Source organism: Eucyclogobius newberryi, unplaced genomic scaffold (assembly GCF_026437365.1).
Source record: "Eucyclogobius newberryi isolate DKJ021-1_F unplaced genomic scaffold, fEucNew1.0.hap1 SCAF_1, whole genome shotgun sequence".
NCBI classification, from domain to species: Eukaryota; Metazoa; Chordata; class Actinopteri; order Gobiiformes; family Gobiidae; genus Eucyclogobius; species Eucyclogobius newberryi.
This window is the reverse complement of record NW_027315723.1, coordinates 40,345,816-40,371,902: the sequence shown is the minus strand read 5'-3', so window position 1 is coordinate 40,371,902 and position 26,087 is coordinate 40,345,816. Positions and strand designations below refer to the sequence as shown.

The 26,087-nt window shown below is 40.9% G+C and overlaps 1 protein-coding gene across 1 annotated transcript in view; it reads right to left on the bottom strand.

Annotated features, from left to right (window-relative positions):
- fndc1 (fibronectin type III domain containing 1) overlaps positions 1-26,087 on the bottom strand; it is a 74,040-nt gene that overhangs the window by 31,804 nt on the left and 16,149 nt on the right. Inside the window, exons 3-15 of the mRNA XM_072446426.1 lie at positions 21,571-21,633; positions 16,669-16,965; positions 15,153-15,242; positions 14,655-14,775; positions 14,264-14,451; positions 10,640-10,747; positions 9,855-10,043; positions 6,549-9,368; positions 6,299-6,414; positions 4,804-4,915; positions 4,294-4,620; positions 3,356-3,388; positions 1,489-1,617 (exon numbers count right to left, since the gene is read on the bottom strand). Of these exons, the coding sequence (XP_072302527.1) occupies positions 1,489-1,617; positions 3,356-3,388; positions 4,294-4,620; positions 4,804-4,915; positions 6,299-6,414; positions 6,549-9,368; positions 9,855-10,043; positions 10,640-10,747; positions 14,264-14,451; positions 14,655-14,775; positions 15,153-15,242; positions 16,669-16,965; positions 21,571-21,633 (4,593 nt within the window). The remainder of the gene's footprint in view (positions 1-1,488; positions 1,618-3,355; positions 3,389-4,293; positions 4,621-4,803; positions 4,916-6,298; positions 6,415-6,548; positions 9,369-9,854; positions 10,044-10,639; positions 10,748-14,263; positions 14,452-14,654; positions 14,776-15,152; positions 15,243-16,668; positions 16,966-21,570; positions 21,634-26,087) is intronic.

The window sequence follows — 26,087 nt, the reverse complement described above, 5'->3', positions numbered from 1 at the left end:
ACACTACATGCAGGTCAAAATGCTGAATAGTTGAGAATTAATCAAAATTCCACATTTAAATGCAGATGCAAAAACTTTAAAACATTAATATAATAATGCCTGAATTTATAGAGCGTCTTTCTTTCATGACACTCAAAGATGCCGATGATGGTAAACTACTTCTGTAGCTATAGCTGCCCTGGGTATTTTGTTTTGTTTAAAGCCTTGGGTTTTTATACCTTTTGAAAGATAAAAAGTCTGACAAAAAGCATTGTATAAAACACGTCTTGATCCTCATACAAATGTGAAAATCTGTCAGATGACTCTACACCAGTGTTTAAAGGTGGTATGGACGATTTTTTTCCAGCAAATTTTTTATCATATTTCCTCGTGGCGTGGATAAATCATTTGTCCTGCCACGTATCAATCATAAAACGCACCTACCGCTCACCTGCAGCCACGTCAGGCTCGTCCCCACGTTTCCGCGTGCCTAAGCGCATGGATCTATCATAATATAGTTCCCTCAGTGTACGGGGCAAAATGAAGACGGAGAAAGACAGAAATCTACGGGAGACGAGCGATGGGATGCGCTCTGTTGCGCTAATAAACAAACGCACGTGTGTGTTGTATCGGTCCGCACGGGGGAGTGCGCATGCGCACTTCCGCCTGCGTTCTCAAATCGCCGAAAAATCGTCCATACCGCCTTTAATAAGAGTCAAGCTGTCAAAATCCAAGAAAACTACCAACCCTCCCATCAAGATACTAAACACTGTGTCTGTGTGCAAGGATATCTTCACTCTCACACTAACATTATTTCACCTCTGAAGCAAAAACAAAAAGCCCCATTGAACTCTGTTACAGCAGTGGGACCCCTGACCTACGGAAGGCTTACACTACTGTTTTCATTTCACTCAAGAGAAGAGCTGGCAGTTTATACTTTCAGGCGATGGGATGGAGGATGGGAGGCCAAGATAAGCATAAAGCAACTCTAAAACAACAAAACGTTTTAAACTTGTGTCCTCAGTGACCTCTGCTATGACGGTGCAACTACAGTTTGATCGTCCCTCTGTGGATGTGAATTTATTGTTATTGTATTTTATAGTTTAAAGCGCATATGGTAAAAACACAAGCATGAAATAGCTGCTTAAGTCTGTTTTAGCACATGGCACTGTGGTAGAAAAAAGGAGACAGTTTGTAAAGTGAATGGAATTTTGAGACGAACATGATTTATTTAGCGCAAAAGGAGAGAAATGCCATTATTCATTCGTGAAGCAATTTTTTTAAGTGTTTGGGAAGGTACATTTTACTGCTGTTTTTCCTGAAGGATAAGTTTTAGTTAATTTAGTCATTTAGTTTTATCCTCAGGTGAGCAGCACCAGAAAATGTTCCAAAGGCCAGTGAGTGAATCGGTGCTGTTTTCAGTAGTTGACATAATCTTATTTCTACTTATCTATAAATAAAGGTTAGAACACATGAGCAGGTGAAAGAACCGACCTGTAAACAACCTACCAGTGAAGCGCTTCTTGCCGCTGAGGTCAAACTCGTTGGAGGGCCCTTTTTTGGAGAATTTGGGGGACTTTGTGCTGGGGATTGTGTAGGTGGTGGTGGGGGGTCGTGTGGTCTGAGGAATCAGCTCATCTGGAAGCACAAATGTGTTTATACGATCAAAATAAACATCATCACAAACATTCTCACTGGTCGACCACAGAAAGAGTAAGATGGAGGCTTAATCCGAGTACGTCAGATTGGCCAGAAACCACCTTAAACCAAAACCGGATGACATGACATGCCATGACAATGATTGACGAGTGAGTGAAAGGAGCCTGGCTGATTCCTTTTTTACTTCTACGTTTAAGTTTTGGTTTTGCCTCCAAGATCTTTTGATAAATGTCTCTAGCTTTTCTCTCACTATTTCATGCAACAGCTGAAATTTCTGTCCAACAAGGGACTGAAAATCATTTAAAACATATTAATAATGATAAAAAGGAGAAACAAAACTTAGGTACATGACAGTCTTGAACTCTTTTGGTTGGTAGAAGATAAAGGAGCAGGAGCTATAATGTGAACAACTTGGATTGAGCCACAGTCAGTTAAAACGTGTATTTGAACGTAGCCGACTCACAATTATTTTTGATAGATTCTAGTTAGTTTAGAAATGTCATTTAGACCTAGTAATCTTGCAACAGAGTAAGAACGCTGCCCAATTCAAAGTGACAGCAGAGTAACAGCGTGTGATTTCACTTGGAATGAGCACTTTTTTTGCCCAGACACAAAATTAGGTAATGTTTTGCTAGCCCAACTTTCCATATGAGGGGCACGGGCGTACGTTTTCACAACAACAGGTAATTAGACTCCAAGGTTGAGAAACGTTGAGCAGATCGGTGAGCAGTATTGAATTAGCTGTTTCTTCCTTCACGGCTGGACCTTACATGACATCACCATCATTAGAAACAGACCACTCCAAGGCCTGTGGAAAAACTAGGAAAAGACAAGGCTAAACCACAGTGTCAAATGTCTAATCTGAATTTGCATTTTTAATCATTTCAATCGGATCGGCCTGGTGACTTTATATAGCATTTCTTTGGACCTGCTCATTGATGAGTCTGATATTAAAGGGCCCATATTATATTAAACAGACACTTATCATAAGATCGCTGTGTATTAATATGGATTTTACTCTTGACTGTTCTTAACTAAGTGATACTTGCACTGGGGCCTTCTACGGAAAGGAAGGAAACAACCATCGTATATTTTTACTTGTTCTAATTCGTAGCGTCTTGCTGGCTATAACACTGAGTTAATCAGTAATTTATGGCTTGAAACAATGTCAAAACAGACAAAAACAAAGTATAAAATAAAAATAACAGCCCAACAACATTCTCCCCGGATTAGTAATGTTTCGCATGCACAAGGAGGTCCAAGTCTTTGGTATAAAAAGTGATCAAAACCAGCCTGTTCTGAAAACTATCCAAGACTCCAGCTATGAACCAATACCAAGTCAAACAATGGGGAGATGTTTGGGGAGAGACAGAGGGGTCAGAGAGAGAGAGAGGGAGAGAGAGAGAGAGAGAGAGAGAGAGAGAGAGAGAGAGAGAGAGAAAGGGGGTAAAAAACAAATGGACAGACTGATAAACAGACTCCATAAACAAAGAAAGTTACAGGGAAAGTTGGAGAGTTTAGTTTGTTAGGTACGCGCACATCATCTGGTTGTTGAAAATGTACTTCTTCTTAATCACTACGGCCCAACTTTGTTTGGTTGATTTAAATGTGCTATACAAATAAAATGACTATTTCAACTTATACAAATCACAGATGATCTGTGTCCAGTTCTGTTTCAGTTCATTGAGTAGCTGAAAAACCTCCTCCTGAAAAATACCTTTTTCAAAGTCTTCCATCCCTGAAGATTCCTCTGTGAGAGAAAAACACAAGACATAACAGGTTTCAGGTTTATGTATAAAAAGACACAATTGTTTCGAAACATGTAACATGCTCTCACACTAAAATGTTAAATAACAAAGTGACACTGAAATATAAACTGTAGACTGAAATAAGCAGGCTTCATACAATTTAGTTCTCAGCAATATCTAAATATTGTAGTTGTAGTTTTGTTTACTCATTGTGACCGATAACATTGAAAAAAGTGACTTTATTTATGTTCTGGAGCTACAACTGGACCCACATTTTGAAAATGTCCCACTATTTTAATTACAGTCAAACAGTTGCATAAGAACCCAATAGTTATTTTGTTACAAGAAAACGTGTCAGAATATCCAATTCAATTTAAATTTGTGCCCAACATATGTTCAGCTCGCGAGGTCAGTTTATCTGTGCAAGACAGAAGGAAATGGCTTTTTGGGGTCAACTTTCACTTCAAACATGCTCTGTTTAGTTTTTCTTAACTATGAATGACAGGCTTGTACATCTCCTATGGCATTGTGCTCTGACAGTGTGCAGTCTGTTTAAACATCACCACGTCTCACACACACACACACACACACCACACAAACAGTTCACCAACAAAAAAACAGAGCTGACGATAGGTTTTCAAACTAATCAAACTGCATGGCATTGAATTGTCATATGTTTATTCGCCACAAAGCAGCTATGGAACATAAAGTCATTCAGAACAGAAACAACAGCAGTAGAAGGAGATTGATTTGATGCTAACCACCTTCTTGACGGCTTTGGTTAAGAACGTTCTTATTCTGGATGTGACAATGACAATCTATCCACCTGCCCAGCCCAGCCCTGCCCAGCCCTAACAATAATATAACAAATATAGAGAAATTAAGAGTTGAAGGTGTTTTGTTGTACCTTCTATGGGATAGCAGTCCAGTATTCCTTCTTCATCCACCTCAGGGTATCCATATTCATCTGTTTTGGAGTAGGTTCCTGGTGGACATGTTGGCATTGGAGGAGAGGTCCATTCTGTTGTGGGGGCTTCAGTTGTAGTAGTCGGAGCCTGGGTTGTAGTAGTAGTAGTAGTAGTAGTAGTCCTGGGTTTAGGTACATCCAGTCCCAGTACAGGTTTCCCTCCCACCATGAGTATCTTGTCTTTGGGATTGACCACAGGTCGGCTGTCTCTGCCATGCCCAAAGAGAGCCACGCCCTCCTGGGTCACCAGCGGACTGCCCATCAGGTCTGGAGACAAAAACATGACAAAAAGCTAAGAGAGAGACTAGATACAATAGAACAACAACAATATAGCTCTATAAAAGTTCTACAACATGACTAAAACTAAATTAAAACAATAAAACAATTAGAATGTTAATGTTAAAGTCTGCACTAGCTGGTCTTTTATGCTTATTCCATAAAATATCCCACCAAAAATGGTGCGCCCGTCCTCTCCCAGCACTACTCTCTTGGGTTTGCCCTGTGAGTCCTGAAGAACCCTTCCATCCGAGTTCATGAGCACACCTCTCTCCAAGTCCACCAGCTGAAAAAAGACAAGAAGATTTTAAAAAGGAAGAATTAGGATGACACGGTGCTAATGCGAAACAGTGGTGTGTCCTATCACAATTATGCTGACGACACTCAGATCTATGTCTCACTGACGGCAGGTGAATATGGACCAGTCAATTCACTCTGTCATTGCCTTCAACAGATCAGTGAGTGGATGCAAAACAACTTCCTTCAGCTGAATCCAGACAAAACCGAAATCATAGTCTTTGGCCCACAAAAACTTAGAGAAAGTGTTAGCAACCACCTCCAGTCTCTCTCTCTAAAACCCGTAACCAAGGTAAAAAATGTAGGAGTAATTATGGACTTGATGGACATGAATTTCAACCGCTACATCAACTCAATAACATCAGTAGCTTTCTTCCATCTAAAAAATATTGCCAAAGTTAAAAACATACTGTCCCAACCAGACTTGGAGCGACTTATCCACGCATTTGTCTCCAGTAGACTAGACTACTGTAACGGCCTGCTCACTGGCCTCTCCAAACGAGCTGTAAAACAACTGCAGTTAATTCAGAACGCTGCTGCTTGGGTCCTGACTAGAACCAGGAAGTATGAGCACATTAGTCCTGTGCTCAGGTCTCTGCACTGGCTCCTGTGGCTCAGAGAATAGACTTCAAAACAGCTCTACTTGTGTATAAGTCTCTCCATGGCCTAGCACCAAAATACATCTCAGACTTGTGTGTGTCAACCACCTCGGACACTAAGGACCTCAGGGACTGGCCTCCTGCTGGTGCCCAGAGCCAAGACCAGACACGGAGAATCTGCGTTCCAGGTCTATGGGGCAAAGGTCTGGAATAGCCTTCCCGAAGTCGTGAGACAGGCCCCGGCTGTGTTTAAATCCGAACTAAAAACTGTTTTGTTTAGCCGCGCCTATGACTGATTTTACCTGGTTTTTAATATTTTAAAATACTAAATTATTTTTATTCTTTACTTTACGCTGATATTGTTTTACGTTTTTATAAACTGCATTGTGTTTTCAATTTATTACTTGTTTTAAATTGTGTTTTAAACACTGAATTGCAGTTTGTATGAATTGTGCTTTATAAATAAATTTGATTTGATTTGAACTCAAGTGCTTAAAATGAAAATGCTTCATTGCTTTAAAATTAATCTGGGTTTAATCATAATTGCTGAGTAGATATTGACTATTGCAGGACTAATTAGAGCTAAGATTAGTCGAGTTTGTTCTCTGAGATTCAAGAGGTTTCTTCAGCTTGTAATCATGAGCTGCAAATAAAAGTCACAGGCCACCAGACCATCAGGCTGTCAAAGGAAAGTAGTCTGACCCGCCAGGCTATTTTAACGTGTCATAGAAATCGAGCAACAATATTTCTGTATCATCAGTTTCAATATTTACCCATTTGGTTCCACCTGGACCTGAGATGTACCTCTGACCATTAAATTTACTGGACTCATCCAACGTCGCAGGCTCTTTATCATCAGCTGTTGTCAGGTTTGGTCGTCCATTTTTATCTAAATCATTCAACACAAAAAAAATACACCATTCTAAAAAAAAGCTGGATCGGGGTCAGGTATTGAGTCCACAAGATATCAGTTCATATCGGTGCTTGTTTACAATACCGTTATAATTCATGCATCATTCTTACCATTTCCACTGACCGGCTTGTACCCTCCTCCTCCTTCGCTGATAGGCTTCCCTCTGATTGGATGCCGTGTCCTTCCTCCCTGCCCTCTCAAGCCGTCTCGAGTAGAAGTTCCACCGGAGACAAGCGCGCCTGTCCTTGTTAGAGTATTCCCGTTGGCACTGCTACTATCGGACGTCAGCCCGGGCTTCACTTCCGATGTGGACTCTGAATCAATTTGTGCCGGTCTGGCTGAAAATCGACCCCCAAACTGTCTGTTCTGCAAAAGTGACGACCGTATTCTCCCATTGTCTCTCGTGTTTGTCCGCCTCAATGTTGACGATGGAGATGCCCTACTATTGGTTGCGTCCACACTGTCAATATGTTTACTTGAAATATCTGGATTTGTCTGATCAAATTTCTCAGTATTTTCCTCGACGTCATCCTTTTCATGACTTTCATTGTCTAGACTTGTTTGTCCGTTCACATTGGAAGAACTTGTTGAGGGAGCTTGTTGCCAAGTTGTTTTGCTTACTTCTTTATTCACAATAGGCTTTACCGACTCAGTCCCGATATTATTTTTCAACAAATCTAATCTGGGAATATTTTTCTGTTCTTCGTTGGCTTGTCTCGTCTCATGACTTATGGACACCCCTGCGGCACCGGTGGCTCCTGAAACTCGAGTTGGTGTGCCTCTAGAAATTGGTCTCCCGTTCTCCATGGTTGAAGAATTTGTCCTGGTTACTGGAGTCCTAGAATCCTGTCTAGAATTTGAAACTGAAGTTGGTGATCTTTCAGCTGATCCAAATCTATGCGGGTATCGTGTTGCTAGCCAGGGATATTTTTCCAAAAGTGAAGAGCTAATTCTTGTCCGAGATTGTGAACCAGTCCTTTCACCTTCTGAAATGTGTGCCTTTGAGTTTGAAGTAGATTTCTTTGTGCTATCACTTTCTCTATCATAATTTTCTTGTTTTTGTCTTGATGTCTGTTTAAAATTTTCATTTGAATTTTCATCAGAGTTTGAAGATTCTGAAACTGAAAAGTGTGTTTTGGATTGTAAAGTTGTCTCTTCACCTCCTGAAATTTGAGTTTTAGAGCTTGAAGTTTCAAGTGTTTTCCTATCACTGTCTTGGTCCAAATTTCCTTCAACTTTCAAAGTTTGTCTTGAATTTTTAGCATTGTCTGATTTGGCAGATTCCAAACTTGAGCTACTGTGTCCTCTTGATTGAGAAGTAGTTGTTTTCCCTTGAAGCCTGGGGTTTGAAGTGTCAGATTGTTTTATATCACTTTCTCTGTCATCATTTCTGTCAATTTTCAAATTTTCTTTTGAATTTTCAGTATTATCTGATATCACTGATTCCAAATGTGTTAATCTACTGTTCACCCTGGATTGTCCAGTTTGTCTCCCCTGAACTCTAGAATTTGAACTTTCAACATTTTCACTATCGTCATCAAAATTTCCCTCAAATTTCAAAGTTTGTCTTGTATTGTCTGATTTAGCAGATTCCAAAACTAATGATCCGGCTTGAGATTGTAATCTTTCTGCAATTAGAGCTTTAGAATTTGAAGCTGAATCGATTTTAGAATATCTGTGATGACCTCTTTCTCCTTTATCCCTTGAAGTATGACCTGAATTTTCATCAGATTTTGAAAGTTGTTCAACTGATTTCACCACCGTCAAACTTTCTGAACCGCTCTGTGAAACTGAACTACTTTTTGATGCACCGCTTTGTAACTTGTCCTGTGCGTTAGATGGTTTATTGACATACAATCTATCTGAAGTTTCTTGCCGACTTGAAAATGAAGTTCCTCTTGTTGGGTTATTTGCATTTAGACTGCCATCACTCTTACTAAACCTGTTTTGTATCCCTTGATTACTTTGACTCCTGCTTTGGAAATTTACGTTGGACGACACTGCGGACGTCAATACTGGTTTGTACCCATTTCTAGTCAAATTACCTCTGAATAAAAAGTTAGGATTCCTTCTATTAAAGCTATACCTTCCAGCCAATCCACCTGTGCCCCTTGACGTACCCCTGCTTGAAATTGCAGTTTTTTCTGCTTGTGTATTGGTAGTTTGTAAACTTAAACCAGGCTTCTTGCTTTGTATTGATACGTCATACACATGTTTGCGTTCTGGAACTGTGGTTGCAGTATAGTCCAATCTCTTAGCGGCCGGTGTCATTGTAGTAGTCGCAACACGCGCATTGCTCACAGACGTTTTCGTTTTTGATAAGGTTGTTGTTTTGGAACCAGGTTTTTGGTGTACTCTGATTTTTACAGGTCTTCTTTGCGGTTGTTTTGCTTTTTTAGTCGACGGCGGCGTCACTATTTTTAAACTTGGCGTCTCAGTTGTCTCTTTTTCAAAAACATCATTATCTTGCTCTCTTTTGATCGCCATAGTAGTTGTTTCTTGGACTGAAGGTTGAGTTGTAGCCTTTGTTGTAGTTGTTGTAGTTGTAGTAGATGTAGTAGTAGCAGTAGTAGTAGTAGTAGTAGTAGGAGTAGTAGTAGCAGGAGTAGTAGTTGTAGTAGGAGTAGTAGTAGTTGGTGGTGCTGTTGTTTGTACTTTATGTTTAGAAGTTCCTCTATGGCCTTTTCTAATGGACCCTCGGACAGATGAGAATATATTATGGTAAGCTCTAGTTTGGGTTAAAGGCCTAACTTTGCGGACTGGAGGGGCTCGGCGAGTAGTAGTAGTGGAAAAGGTTGTAGATATTGAAGTAGTAGTAGTTGCTGGTGTCGTCTCAATGATCGATTCTTCATATTCAGCGTCTTGTTCCATAGGAGCTTGGGTTGCTCTAGCTTCAATCTTTTTTGAGGCAGTTGAGGCTGCGCGGCTGGCTGGCAGGAGACAAGAGTCGTAGTTAGCGCTGTAGTCTTACAATCAGGTGCAGTAATAATTCAAGATGGTTATTGTTGATTCTAATAAACATATCTGTTTTAACTTTGCATTAAACAAAACTTGAATACAAAGTGAATACAAATGATAAATAATGTGTATTCCCAGTCTCTTGTTAAACTAAAATAGATATAGATTACTTTACAATGGAAATGTTTACATACTGTGAAAAATCTCCAGTCCGATTCCTTTCTGTTTTCCCACCTTATATATTTGAGGTATGAGAGGGATACAAAGAGAGCCTCAGCCCCAACTGGCCTTTGACAATCACTTTGTTGAATATTGCTTTATCTACCATGATGATCGTTCATCTTTATGCATGATAAAGTCATATTTACACTATATTGTGTTGTGGTCCTTGCTAGTGAAATATTCTTCAGACCATAAAAGTTACGTTACATCTACACACAATTTTCCAATGCTCTTACATTCAGGCATGGCCACGCTGAAGGCCTTGGTCTGCGGTCCCTGCCCTCTGCGGTTGGTGGCTCGGATCTTGAAGATGTATCGATCTCCAGGGGTCAGGCCGTCTACTGTGGCCGAGGAGGTGCTGCCCGAGTAAGTCAGGCTCTTCATCCCAAACGGCTTCATGGCAGGCGCGTAGGATACGATGTACTCTGGAGCAGAAAAAATAAGGGTTTACAAAGTAAGAAGATTCTGTGACACACTGTGTTGAATTTAGGGTGCAGTTTTTCCAATGATCTTTTGTTTGAAAAACTAAACTACAGCAGTAAAACCTGTATTACAAAAATATCAAAATATGGTTATCTCCCATCTTCAACAACTCTGCAAAACATTTCTTTGATTCTATAGTAATACAGATCGATACAGATAACTGAACGGTTTTCACTTTTTTGGTACTAGTTTTTATGGGCCAATATTATTACAGTTTTTGATCATTTGAAACATAAATGTGGGACTTCCCCCATTTTGAAATGTGAATGTCTTGTGAATGGCATCTGTGCTGCCGTTATTATTGTTAAAACTTTATATGGCCCTTTTATAGAAACTGAAAACTGCTTGTGGTAGTGAGCAGACTCTGTAGCCACAAGGCTGGAGCACTGGGTGCGACTGGTTGGAGTTTTTAGTTTTGTTTTTTTTCTAGTTTTTTGTTGTTGTTATTTTACACAATTACTAAAAATACCATTGTACCTAATCTATCTCATCTATTCTATGCACAGTAACTCCATAAATATTATTTATGTAATCTAACCTCTTATCCTCCCATTAGGTTCATCAGGAGGGTCCCATGTTGCGATGACGGCTGTTCCTTTTCCTCGAAGGGGCTTGACCTCAAAGTTTTCAGGCGGCCCAGATGGAGCTAATAACAGAAGAGAAGTTCAAGTCAGATGAAAATACTAGTGGAATGCCCAGAAAGCAGCCAACATCCACATAAAAATTAGGAAATTGCCCCTAAACCATGTAAAAACAGAACACTTTTTGTGCCAAGACTCTTCAACTTTGGAAAATACTGCCATACATTTTAGAAAAAGCCCACTAGAAACCACTGGAGAGAACTACACATGCAGTAAATCCAGTCTGTTAAATGAACTTCAGGTATTTTTAAATTGCAATCGCGGTGGAAACAAAGCCAAAAATCAAATATCAAACAGCCTTTCATGTGGTACTTGGGAGCGAGGTGGTGACATTTGGGTTACAGTGTGCAGAAATCACAGAGGGAAATCATCAAAAGCGCATGTAAATGTCTGTCTTAAGATATGATAAAACAACATGAAGGGGTAGTGGTTTCAGAAAACGTTTCAGACTATACGACCAGTTATTCATTAGAAAAAGATTCTGTTGTAAAAAAAAAAAAAAAAAGATTCAGTTGCAGAAAAAGATTCAGTTGCAGAAAAAGATTCAGTTGCAGTCATCGGGGTAGTGTTTTTGAAAAACAAGATGTTTCGACTCTCTTCCAAATGTAATTCTCAATATTTGCATCTGGTCTGATAACTCGTATACTTATCCTACTTTGAGCTGCGTAAGTTCTGCCCACTGGGCGGAACTTCATGATAAAAGCCTGTCCTGTTTGTCTGTTTGTTTGCACTTTTTTAAGTCTCACCTGAAACCAACCTTCTTTGTTACCATAACAGCTCTGTAATGGGCCATTTAAGTCATATTGTTAGCTTACTGCTGTTCCCTCGTCACTGATAAGTACCTGATTAGCATCTGACTGGCCTCGAGCTGATCAGTCCCCATGAATTGAAACGTAAACTTCAATTTCTGTTTAAAGATCCCATATCATGCTATTTTTTCCCCTTTTGTAGTCTACCCTAAAGATATATTTGATAATAATAAGTGTGGTGCAACACCCATAACATACTAGTTATAAATATCACCCATATCTTGGACCCTGCTCCCAAACCGGGACATGCAGACGGCTTAGTTTGAGATTCGCCCCCACCCTCGTGAAGAGCGATCTTACTCCCCCGCCCAACCCGTGACATAGTCTCAGCGAGCGCGTGTTTCCTAGTTTGAAACAAACAGGAATGTTGTGCTGTCTAAAAATCTGTTGTAGTTTTTCAGACAGTCCAGAGACATAAGAGATTGAGACACACTTCCTTCTTTGTTTTGTTTCCCTTTTGTCACTTTTGTCCTGCTTAAAGAACTTTAAGATCCCAAGCTGGGTAACCACAGGCTGAGAAAGCATTCCGGACATGTTTTTCCTCTTTTCTCTTGCCCTCTGAGCTGGTGGGCACCTCTTGAGTTCTGTGTTGTAATGTCCCGATTACTCCCAGCTTGTGCTGCAGTGGATGGTTAGAGTCAAAGAGCAAATATCTAGTAAGTAAGTAAGTAAGTAAGTAAGTAAGTAAGTAAGTAAGTAAGTAAGTAAATTTTATTTATATAGCACCTTTCACAGACAGAGGTCACAAAGTGCTTCACAAAACACAGAATAAAACAATAAAAACACAAAAAAAAAAACTTACAGTGAACAATACATATACAACAATATACAGTAAAATCAGTCCGTAAAACAAGTGCATTTAAAAGGCTTGACTAAATAAAAAGGTTTTAAGCTGACCCTTAAAAGCAGTAACTGAGTCCAGTGACCGTAGGGAGAACGGAAGATCGTTCCAGAGTCTGGGGGCAACAGCCTGGAAGGATCTGTCTCCTCTGGTCCGAAAACGGGTGCGAGGAACCAACAACAGTTTCTGATCCAAGGACCTTAGTGAGCGAGAGTGAGCGTACAGATTAATCAGATCGCTGATGTACGATGGGACCTGACCATTTAAAGCTCTAAAAGTTAAAACAAGAATTTTCTGGAGCTTCCTGTCCACTCCTCTGATTGTGGAACAATCAAGAAATGCCAAAGGGTTCTCCTTGGCATCTTAAAGCACAGTTCTTTATGCAAACTTGTGAGAACATTAACTATTTTTGGAGTGCTTGTAAATTGGCATCCAAAAATCCACCTTTTCCAATTCCATTTTTCTTTTTCTTCATCACATCACTGACCAGGCCAAAAGAAAACAAAGGTGGTTGTTAGATCAGCTGAACTAGAGCGCAGGTCCTCAGCTCCACTCAGGCTTTTAGATAGGATTTAAAAACACCCCGTCCAAATAATTTTGTCCCAAAAACAACTTAAAAAATGTGCGGACCGAATGCGGAAGGCCAAAATTATAATCACACTCCGCCACTTAGGAACGACGTATCGCACCATATTTTCCGACGCTTTTACTAAATAAAGCAGGGCTTTTAGCGCCGTTGTTATGGCCGTCGTTATGGCCGTGCGCCGTAAACGAGTGCCGCAATCTACGCCAGACGGCGCTCTGCGTTCTCTTAATTTATGCCATACGCCGCTCCTATTGAGGCGGAGTGTGATCATATCGTCGCCGTGGGCAGCGCAAGCAGAAAAGTTACACTGGTGCCAAATAAACATTTGGGACCAGAATGGAAGTCGTCAATTGACAAATAAAAATAACCTTGTGCAAATCCAGCGCGCCTTACCTAGTTTCGGCGATCTTCGTCAATTTAATTTAGATGAAATTCTGTCAAATTGCGCGAAAGAACGTGGAGCTTCGGGAAACGCGTAGCTTCGGAATTCTCCGGAGGACTCGGCAACCAATCAGAGCCAAGCACCTAAATGTCGTTGACCCATCAGCGCGTAGCATGCAAATTTTCACTTGTTAACAGTAAACTGTCATGGCGCGGACCGTGGCAGACTATCGTCAAACGCTTCCCGGCCCAATTTAATGATAATATTCCCTTTTCTAAAAAATATTAATAAAAATGACCCCATCCTTGCACTCAAAAATGCCCGTCCATATGTCAAAATACCCCGTCCAAAATACGGGAAGACGGGCCTCTAGCTAAAAGCATGGCTCCACTGAGCGCTGCACAGGGGGCAGTCACTCTCACCAGCCACAATAGCCAAAAGCAGATAAGTTGTTGCTGCGTGCCGCTGTTGGAGGAGCGGGTGCCTTTGCCATTCATTGACTGACACAAGTCCCAGAGCTGTGGAAGGGAGCTGAAGGTCGGTACCCTCTGTCCTCGCTCTTTCTCTCGCTCCATCCTGCTTTCCCTTGTTCATTCACATGTAACTGAGCGATATCAGTCTTCCTTTCTGTCGCCAACTCCATGTCGCCATTTTATGCAGAAAAAAAAAAAAAACAGTTTTGACACCTAAGGGCAAAGCCACACTAGTCTAGCGAGGAGTCAGAGACGTTTTCGGAGCGGGTAGTAGTGGCTCGTCCCTCGGTGCTGCCGCTGTTTGAGTGATGCAGGAGTACTATCAGAGTGTTGGAGCAGGAATCAGTCCGACACATAACTTTTTCACTTGCACTGCATTATTATTTGCAAATTAGTCCATTTCTGGGATTTAGTGACAGCAAAAGTGCACCTGACTCGGGGGTCCTCTGGAACACGGACACACTCCATTTGCCCTGGGTGTGGCCTTGGTTGATGCGCACAGAGAACTCATACATTCCATCAGCCGACAGGTCCTCCACCATCATCCTCCTCTGAGCACTGTCCTTGTACTCCCAGCGCGCTGACTCTCCCTTCTCCCTGTACCGCACTGTGTACGACCTAAGATAAACACAATCCAAATCTGAATCTGGCTTCATATTTCATACCTTTAGATTAAAAAACATATAACATATACTTGAGGATTAGACATGACTGAATCTCAAACTCGATTCAAATTTGAAAACCACTAGACTTTTACTGTATATTACTGTTTATTGTAATATTTTCCGTGAGAATCCCAGTTTTGAGACCTCCAGTGTTACCTTGCAGTCCCTGGTTCCACTTTGCCCATGTCCACGGCAGGGTCGACCCACGAGATGAGCACCGACTTTGGGGACATGACTCTGACGCTGATGTCCCGCGCCTCATACTCTGGAGGGTGCTCTACAGCAACTAAAAACATATTCATTAATAATTCTCATAAATTCCTTCCTCCCTTCATGATTTAATTCATAATTTGCTGCTGTGGGATTGAGTGTTTTGTTTATTGGTGGAATTTTCTGCCTCTACTGATTTAAGAAAATCGGAAATAAAAAAACGTAATTATAAAGAACATACTATTTTGGGCAAATATGTAAATGATTAAGTCAATACAAATCCAATGTTGAATTATCAGAAACTAAAGCTTGCCAAACTTTTGACCAGCAGAAATGACAATAGCCTGCTACTTGCTGTGTATAATTGTTATAGTTTAGGTAAAAAGCTCATGCATATATTGTCTTTATTGCTGTTGTCAGAGAGTACGGGGGTCTTGCCTGTACCTGGTGTTTTGGCTGCAGCTCCTCTGTTGGCTGAGGTCTGTCCTGGTTTGTTCGAAGCCTGCAGTGACACCACATGAACCGACTCAGAGGCTATGAACAGAGGGATACGAGGAGTGGAGTTTACACTAGGCAAGCACTATACACTAAACCAGCGGCAGTGTATGGAAGTGCATTACCTCCAACTATTAATACAGCATTTTCACTCTATATGCAACATCAATTTATCATGAATTAGAGATCTATTGGATTTATTTTTGTCTTTAAACTTTCTGAATGAAAAAGTTGTGCTCCCCGGTGGTTGAGTGGTTAAGGCACAGCACACGCATGTCAGGCTTGGCTTCAAGTGCAGCTGGCCGCAGTGTCATGGGTTTGCATCCTGACTCTCTCATCCCCAATTTCACACTTTCCTGTTTAATAAAGCCTTCTGGCCACAAAAGATTTAAAAAAAGAAATAGGTAGACTTCAAACCTTCTGCATAAAGGGTAAACACTTATCCTACTGAGCTAAACTCACATCACATCGTATGAACGTGGTAAATGGATTACATACTAAATGGACAACATGACTTCACCGACCAATTAATTACACAAATTAAGATAAGATAAGATAAGATAATCCTTTATTGTCCCACATGGGGAAATTTCATTGGTGCAACGCAGGTAGATAAATTAGCATTCTATGTTGTTTAATGACTGCCCATATTTCTAACTAATATCTAATCATTGGAAACATGGACAGAGCCTTTGATACGAACACAAACATTGTCTCTAAAAGATCGTTTTTAAGTCTGTTTGTTGAAACTCTGCGCTTTGCTTCTCCTCTGCACATGCTCAGTTAGGTCAGAACCTGCAAACATCCTTGATTCCCAGACAGGTTTATTCAGCGTGACATGAGCATAGATCCGTGGGTTTGAGGATGTGTGGTCCTCAGAGCGCATGTGCAAACCTCTAAAAGAAGCTGCTTTCTGCTCTGGTTCTGAAAGATCATGTTAGAGAGCGGAGCACAGATTGCGCCGCCGCTGTAAAAGCAGAAACAAGCTTCCCACACAGTAATGCCCAGCGGCCTGTAGTGGCCACTAAAAGACACTCTGACTTCAGCAAAGCTTCAGCAGCAGAAGTGAGTGAAAACAGGCTTATTTGGATATATTTTAGAACAATTTATTTAGTTGTGACACACAATAATTTAAAATTGTATTGGTCAATCACTGATTGCCCTGACCACACGCCACTGTCAAGATGGCAGTAGCAATGAGTGTGTCACGTCACTTCAGACCCATGAATTGGCATATAAAGCACTTCATACATAGCCTTTCTGTAGTATAGACTGAAATGGTTTAAATTACACACTGCTCCTGTGTACGATTATTATGTTCTTATGATTATATAATGACCAGAATAATCACGATTATCAATTAACCGAATAAACTCTCCTGTAAAAAAGTCATACAATGTATTTACAGTATACATATTGTTGGCAGCATGACTCTTCCATAAATCTCCAATATACATCTCCTTACTTAGTTTGGGAGCCTGCCTCTGCCTCCTCTGGTCTGACTGAGGTTTGGTATGGTGATGACGTCTCCTCTCCAGTAGCGGCGTCCCAGCGGAGTACTTCTCAGGCTGCCGGGGGCCCGAGGAGGACTGGGGGGCCCTCCGCAGAGTCCTGGAGGGGGATGTCTTGGGGCTTGAAGAGCCAGAAGAGCGGAGTCGCCTGGGGCTGGATGGAGCAGAGGGGTGAAGCGTCCGGTTTACACGAGCAGAGCGGTGGACAGAAGAGCTGTTTCTAACCGGGGAGTGGCGAGGTCTGACAGCAACTGTGGAGGGACAAACATAAAAAAAATGTTTATGACTATTAACATTTGAATTGTTGTATAGCTTTGTTTGAGTGTGTGTCGGAAGTTATTTTCTGATTCTTTTCTAAACTGTTAAGGTACTCGGCGCCCCAAGGCCCAAATTGTCCTCTACCTTTCTACAATGGCCACTGGGTACTCTTCTCTGGGGTGTCTTCACTGAGTATGAACTTAAATATTGCAATTTATTTTCCCTCATACTGCTCAATATATTTTTCTTGTCTGAGTTTTAATCAAAACCACATGCTTTTACTGACCTCTCCATTGGAAATTGATGATTACACATGAATCTTGATCTTAGCTCTGTTTTCAGTATATCATTTTGATATGGTAAGGTCGAATTAATACTAAATAAATACATAATTTGTCACTCATAGCACGTCAAATAAAAACCTCAAGTACAAAACCATGACCAGCACAAGGCTAGTTTGCTAGCTTGTGCTTTTATTTTGTTATTTTTTTTGTTCAGCTCGTAAGGAAAACCATTAAATACAGTATATGTTTTTTTTGCAACAGCTAAACACAATATAGTAATTTGCAGACTCATTACATATACACTTCCTTGTTCATCTGTAAAACTCCCTGTGGTTGATCCCAGTGTATTCCCCATCTCTATGCTGCTGCTGTGTCTTATTTGTAACTCCATCTGGGACAGGAGCAGACTGAACGCTTCAGCTCCATCTGTCCACAGACTCTGCAGAGTGATAGTGCTGTTATCCATTTAGCCACAACATCACTGCTCCTCCTCAGCTTTGGTCGGCTGTATTTCTTCTGGCACAAAATTATTTTTTTAAATGGATTATCAAAGTCAGATGAGAGGGAACCACCCTGCCTCTGATCCAGTTTTATCCATCTGTGCTGTCAACTGGATAAGTACTGTCTGGTGAGGTGATGCAATACAGACATTTCCACTGGCAACATTTTAAACAGTAAAAGGTTAAATTATTGTTGTGGTTGTAGCACTCTTACTTATAATAAAGTTATGCTAATTATTATGCACACATATTATAATATACTTTCTGTTAAATGTTGCAATTGTTTTTTTGTTTTTCTAAAATATATTTATATTTATTCTCAATGCATCTAAATAATTGCAACATTTGGTATGGTCTGCTCCTTTACAGGGACAGAGGCATAACAAAACATAAATCAAAAGTTAAGACAAAGTCATATAAAATAGGCTGGTGCCAGGTTTTAGCATGAATACTAATTTGCACCTGCAGTCCCTGAGCAGGTTGGTGTAACACATTGGAATTTATTCATTTAAATTTGAGTGATGACTTGAACTTGAATACTATTATTTTACACCGCAATACTCGATTATAATCTATTAATTTGTTTATTTTTTCTATTTACAAGAATAAAGTTGGGTACTCAGCTTTGGTCTGGCAGTGTAGACAACACAAATTATGTTCTTAGTTTTACTAGATTGTAAAAGAAAATCGCATGAAAAGCTTTGATATGTTGAAGGAACCCTTTCACTTGGAGAAACAGGATTTGTATTGCTATTTACCAATAAAAAGTTATTATAACCAATAAATAATTAAAAGCAATGATTATTATAACCCTCTTTTTAAGGCAGACTTTTCAGGGGGAATAATATCTAAACTATATAAAAGTTGTAACTATTTGGACAGCCATAAATGCATTATTCAGAAAGGAAATGCTAATTGCAGGAGAAGGTGTGGCAGCCAGGAGGCACACCACCTTCACATGTTTTGGGACTGTCCTGATTCTCAGAAATATTGGGCTGAGATCAATAATGCGCCACAAACTGTTCTTAACATCACCATCCCACTGGATTTCAGATCTATGTTTTAAGGCCTCAAAACTCCTGCCATGGACACAATCAGTGGATATCTCTGGAACATTCTTCTGGCTGCAGGGAAAAAATCTATTCCTAAGAAATAGATGACACAAACCTCACCAACGATCAATGACCACCATGACCGCCATTATAAATACATTCAAAAAATGGAGAAGATTACATTTGGACTAAATTTGAAAATGGACAAATGGTACAATTATCCAAACTACAGTTTTAGAACTATTTATATAGTGTTTATGATGTCTCTGTCGCTCTCTGTGTCTTGTTCTATGTTCTTATTGTGTTATTTTCTATGTTTAAAAAAAGAAAAGAAAAAGGAAAGTGTTCTTAGACTTAGACACATATTAGACATTTAGACACCATATAATGTATCGAAAGACTGTGTAGGAATATTCCTAATAATAATAAAAGTGAAGTGTCTAAATCCACATAAAGGGTGTGAGTGATCCAGACTTGGAGAGCAGCCCTCAGTGTAACACATGCGTCTGTCACTGTCGGCCAACACAGCTGAGCGGATTTCTCTTGGATGAAAGAAGCACTGACAGCCTGCTGATTCAGATCCTCCGACTCTGCTTTTTCTAATTTCATTTTAAACATCTGCAAATTCAATTTAACAATGGAAACCTTTAAAGCTGCAATCCATTTGTATTTTACATTAATACAATTTTTGGTTACTTCATTATAGCAGGCAAAACAGCAAGTTTAGATGCATACCAGACAACTATTAACCCATACTAAAGGTCAAGCAAAAACACTCCACCATATGTCAAGTCATTCACGGAAAAATATGAATATATCTTCTGAGCATTTGACAAATTTACTTTTGGTCACCACTGCAACTTGATGTTTAAAATTGCGTAAGTCCACATTTTAGAATGTGTAAAAAACACAGCAAGGGTGAACAAACAAAAAGCTAGAAAAAGTTTAATTTATATATTGTCATGGTGGAGTGGCCAAAGAACAGTACAGAATTTGTAAAGATAAATACATAAAGGCAATTCAAATAGTCAAGCATCACACAGAAAACAACCAGGGAAAATTAATCACTGGTAGTTTGGCCAAAGAAATGCTCGATGCCATTGATGCATTTATCATGGTTTACATCTACAGTTCAACAGCTTGTATGTAGAATACATTATGCACTGCATTATTTATTTACTGTCACATCTGCTCCACCTATTGACTTGACTTGAGTAACATAATTATAGCCTTTTAGCGTTATAATTATTTAGTAAACATCTGATGATAATCACAAAGTCAACTAGATACTTAGAACTGTGCAACCTAACATCCCAAACAAACGTTATTACAGTTAGTTCAATATAGTAAAATATAGAATTTAGAAATGTTCAATACAAAAAAGAAACCATATTTCTTATATCACATTTTTCATGTCTGAGTATAAACACAGTTGGTTTTGATTTTGTCCCTTTCGTCTGTCGCGATGCATAATTTGGCGCAGGTCATGGAGCCGCCGACCACAGGATTCTCCCCTCTGCGCTGCCTGTTTCTGGAGCTAATCATCTGAGGTGCAACTGGCTAACCTCCGACCGCAGACATACCATGAGCCTCAATCATCAGGCCGTAAGCTGTTAGGATCAGTAATAATATTTTAAATTCACTTGGACACATTGGAGCAATGTATCTGTCTGTGGATGGAATTATATATTGTATAAGAGTATACATTGTAATATTAGGTTGTTATATAAATGTGTTCAAGCAATTGTTGTATACATTTTACTCATTCTTTCTCCTTGAAAGGTTGTCAAAATCAAACACTGTTTGACTCAATCTTATCACAAAAACAAAGCTGATTCTTACACCACTGAGTCTTTTTCACAAACTGGAGGTGTAGTTATAGCTTAATAGGAATTATTTCTTAATAAACATTTAAGAGAACCTTGCACTGCAAGATGAATCGCAGAATCCATCTTGTCCTGCTCCTATGTGATTGGGCCGGGTCCACCAGTGTGAGGGAGATTAGACCAATTACAGGGCAGCATTGTGGTTAGGGTGGAAGCCCAATGTTAAACACCCCAAACAAACCCAAACAAATAAAGGCAACGCCGACAATGCTGCTGCAGGACCTGCACGCAGGGACCTCCAAATATATATTTTAGCTGCAGACTTTTTTCTTACTCTCCGTTGAAATAAATCAAATTTGTGAAATTAATAAATGGATGAACAACCAAAGTGCGAGGTAGTTGCAGTCAGAAGACGGAATATTATTCAGATGTTTTAGAAGAGCAACCAATTAGTTTGGAACATTTCCACATGAGAAGCTTTATAGACCCCACGTTGGGGTTTTAATCCTTAGGTTTGGAATCCCTGGCTTCACAAAGACTGTGTTTTTGAGGTTCTAGCAATTGAACCTGCAAAACACGCCTCAGCCACTATGCCACTGGTGTGAAAATTTTCCAGAGTGTTAACAATTACTTAGGCAGCAGGAGATCCATATCTGGCTGAAATACAACACAAACATACCTGCACAGATGGGAAGAGTGAGTCACAGAGAGTGTTTTCCCATAGAGGCCTTCAGGGGTGAGTTAAGATGGAAAATGAGACAGGCGCCCCAGGACATCAGACCATTGAGGAATTATCTCAGCATATTCAGCACTTCATTTCATATTTCACCTGACAGCATGTCATGTCCACTGAGCAGGCTAGAACTAGACACTGTTACATGTTCAGCTGTTGGACCGGGCCTGCAGTGTCAGTGAGCAGTGTGAGGAGGCGTTTACCTGCAGAGTTGACAGGTGCAGCGCTCAGAACAGCAAACCCATCCAAGTTAAGCCAGTCTGGGTCTACAGACGACAGAACAGGGATATCAGGATTAATAAATCAGTATTATAGTCAAGGCTAATATTAGTATTTCAAAGTACAGTATTTTAAAGGTGCACTATGTAATTTTTCTGGGAAAATGTAAAAAGTTTAATGTGATACTGTGGAACATTCAAGACAAAGTAATACTATCTCAGGGGAGACAAGGAGATGGTGGACCGCCTCCAGAGAAGTTACAAAGTGCACCCTACACAGCAACAATATCTGACTCGAATGTATTCTGTATCTCAAAAATATAAAACTACATTCTACAAAGCAAAACATCTGCACTTTAGAATCATAAAGTTTAATAACACGGCAAAATGATTAACATTGAAGTGATTATGGTGAATAAATAATAATAATACTTGGTTGGTAATTTGGAATAATTCAGATGTAGGAATTATTTAAATTGCATGAATTTCTAAACTATTTATAATATATGCTGAAAAAATATTTTGCAAATCAAATAGCAATATCCATCCATCCATCCATTTTCTACTGCTTGTTCCCTTTCGGGGTCGCGGGTGACTGGAGCCTATCCCAGTGACTTCGGGCCTTAGGCGGGGTACACCCTGGACAGTGGCCAACTCGTCGCAGGGTGAACACATAGACATAGACATTACAGACGACCATTCACTCTCACATTCATTCACTAGGGCCAATTTAGAGTCACCTAATTTTCAAATAGCAATATCTGTCAGGAAAATTGCTATGGCAAAAAACTATTAATTTAAGCAATTTTATTCTTTCAATTAAGCCGATTAGTTGTTTAGGATGCAAAAAATAAAAAAAATAATAATATATATATTGTATGTAGTCATCCTTATGGAGAATATTACAAACAAAATAAGTTCATCATCAAAAACATTTCGATCTAATCCCTCATTTGTCCAGGAGTGGCACATACTGTAGTAGAAAAAGTATCATCTGGGCAATGTTTTAGTAATAAAAACTCCAGACCTCACTTTTTTCAAACGTGTGATTTGTGGCTTTTAGACAAAATGCATGGCGGACTGTAAACCAGAATTCAGTTTTGCCAGAGTAATTCTCAGCCTTCCTCACAGCAATGAACAGAATAAACAACATTGCTCTGTTTTTCTGTGGGCATCTAGTCCTTAGTGTGTTGCCGGGTTTAAAGTATATCATGCTGTCTAGACATTTCCCAAGATGCATGTATTCAGTGCATGTAGACTAATCTGCTCTGTCACTATTTAAGACTTCTACCTCTTGCTCCTTTTGGCCAGACTTGATGTTGTAAAGACAGTGTGTGTGCAGTTATTTACAATGCCTGACGCTGCTCCTCTCTCTTTGGATATGCTAAGAATCTCTGGAGCAGACAGCACAGAGACCCAGTTAGATTTACCAAAGATTTATGGGGAGACTGAAAAACCACAACAACTGTAAACACGATCCAACTCCGAGATGCATTTTAATTACAGCCAGTGGTAACATGTAAAAGACAATGGTGGTGTCATAGCTTGGCAGCAGACGCGTTTTACCACAGCGGAACCACAACACAAGGGATTGTTCAAAATATTGGGCCGGAGTTTGGAAGTGGAAAAGAAAACGATTTGGCGGATGGAAGTATGGAGCTCAGACGCCAAGCACAAAGGAAAATGGAAGAATGACAAAAAGAGGCTATGGCTAAGTCACCACTGAAAACTCTTTGCAATAGAGGATTAAAAACAGGACTTGAATGTTTTACAGTGCAGCTTTAGGGAATTGGAAAGTCATTAAGAGTGAAATAATGTATTGGTCTGAAATAATATGTTTCACAGACATTCCCTGTGGTTGATTTCTAATAGAGCTGTGATATTTATCAGGAACAATACAACATTGCAATAGGAATATTCACAAACAACTATTATTTAGGTGAAATATCCTCCACAAACTACAAAATATATGTCCAATCTCCTTAGGTACGTGGTAGGATAGTTTTCCTACAAATTGTTCAAATGTATTTATTTTCCCCAGAATTTTCCCATTTCATTGTTGCAATTTGAGAAAAATAAAAATAAAAATGATGCTGACATTGTAGTATGTATGGTGAATAGAAAATCAATGGAAAAAAATAAAGAAAATAAATGGCCTCTGTATTTAAAATGATATTGTTGCTTGTGTGTATTATTTTTATTTTTCCCGTGACTGCTATCACTTACACCCAAAGCACAATAAACACTGTGGAGGCTCTGAAGATCCTAAAAACATGACTAATAAAAAACATAAGAAAAGAAAGAAAAAGTCTCAACAAATATTATAGAATCCATTGAGAAGGGAGGACATGCAGTAAATTGTCCAAGGTGGGAATCAATCTCACTTCACTGAGGCCGACCGCACAGAGCGTGGCCTCAGTGCATGAAAGGAGCAGGTTTGGACCCCCACCAGAAACTTACAAATCAGAACACTGAGAAACAAGACTATTATACTACAATAACTCCAATATTAAAATGTTCCTGGAAAATTAGAAATAATTTGAAATAATTGTTGGAGAACATTCTATCTCCCAAGACTTCCTGCAAATTGAGCGAGTTACACATTGTATTTCTTCTCAAATGATCAATCGAGCTTCACACCAGTTTAGATTCTGGCAAATGCCGACATGAGCAAATCCAAGAATGAAGTATGAAGTAATGAAGTATCTTGCACCCGAGGGACTCCACACAGCTCCACACAGCTGTCCACATCAGCTCCACGTCAGCTCCACACACAGCTCCACACAGCTCCACACAGCTCCACACAGCTGTCCACATCAGCTCCACATCAGCTCCACACAGCTGTCCACATCAGCTCCACGTCAGCTCCACGTCAGCTCCACACAGCTCCACACAGCTCCACACAGCTGTCCACATCAGCTCCACACATCAGCTCCACACATCAGCTTCACACATCATCTCCACACAGCTCCACATCAGCTCCACACATCAGCTCCACACATCAGCTCCACACAGCTCCACACATCAGCTTCACACATCATCTCCACACAGCTCCACACACAGCTCCACACAGTTCCACACATCAGCTCCGTACAGCTCCACACATCAGCTCCACACATCAGCTCCACACAGCTCCACACAGCTGTCCACACAGCTCCACACAACTCCACATCAGCTCCACACAGCTCCACATCAGCTCCACACAGCTCCACATCAGCTCCACACAGCTCCACATCAGCTCCACACAGCTCCACACAGCTCCACACAGCTCCACACATCAGCTCCACACATCAGCTCCACACATCAGCTCCACACATCAGCTCCACACAGCTCCACATATCAGCTCCACACATCAGCTCCACACATCAGCTCCACACATCAGCTCCACACATCTCCACACATCAGCTCCACACATCAGCTCCACACAGCTCCACACATCAGCTCCACACAGCTCCACACATCAGCTCCACACATCAGCTCCACACAGCTCCACACAGCTCCACACAGCTCCACACATCAGCTCCACACATCAGCTCCACACATCAGCTCCACACAGCTCCACACAGCTCCACACAGCTCCACATCAGCTCCACACATCAGCTCCACACAGCTCCACATCAGCTCCACACATCAGCTCCACACATCAGCTCCACATCAGCTCCACACATCAGCTCCACACAGCTCCACACAGCTCCACACAGCTCCACACATCAGCTCCACACAGCTCCACACAGCTCCACACATCAGCTCCACACATCAGCTCCACACATCAGCTCCACACAGCTCCACACATCAGCTCCACACAGCTCCACACAGCTCCACACATCAGCTCCACACAGCTCCACACATCAGCTCCACACATCAGCTCCACACATCTCCACACATCAGCTCCACACATCAGCTCCACACAGCTCCACACATCAGCTCCACACAGCTCCACACAGCTCCACACATCAGCTCCACACAGCTCCACACAGCTCCACACATCAGCTCCACACATCAGCTCCACACATCAGCTCCACACAGCTCCACACAGCTCCACACAGCTCCACATCAGCTCCACACATCAGCTCCACACAGCTCCACATCAGCTCCACACATCAGCTCCACACATCAGCTCCACATCAGCTCCACACATCAGCTCCACACAGCTCCACACAGCTCCACACAGCTCCACACATCAGCTCCACACAGCTCCACACAGCTCCACACATCAGCTCCACACATCAGCTCCACACATCAGCTCCACACAGCTCCACACATCAGCTCCACACAGCTCCACACAGCTCCACACATCAGCTCCACACAGCTCCACACATCAGCTCCACACATCAGCTCCACACATCAGCTCCACACAGCTCCACACAGCTCCACACATCAGCTCCACACATCAGCTCCACACATCAGCTCCACACAGCTCCACACAGCTCCACACAGCTCCACACATCAGCTCCACACAGCTCCACACATCAGCTCCACACAGCTCCACACATCAGCTCCAC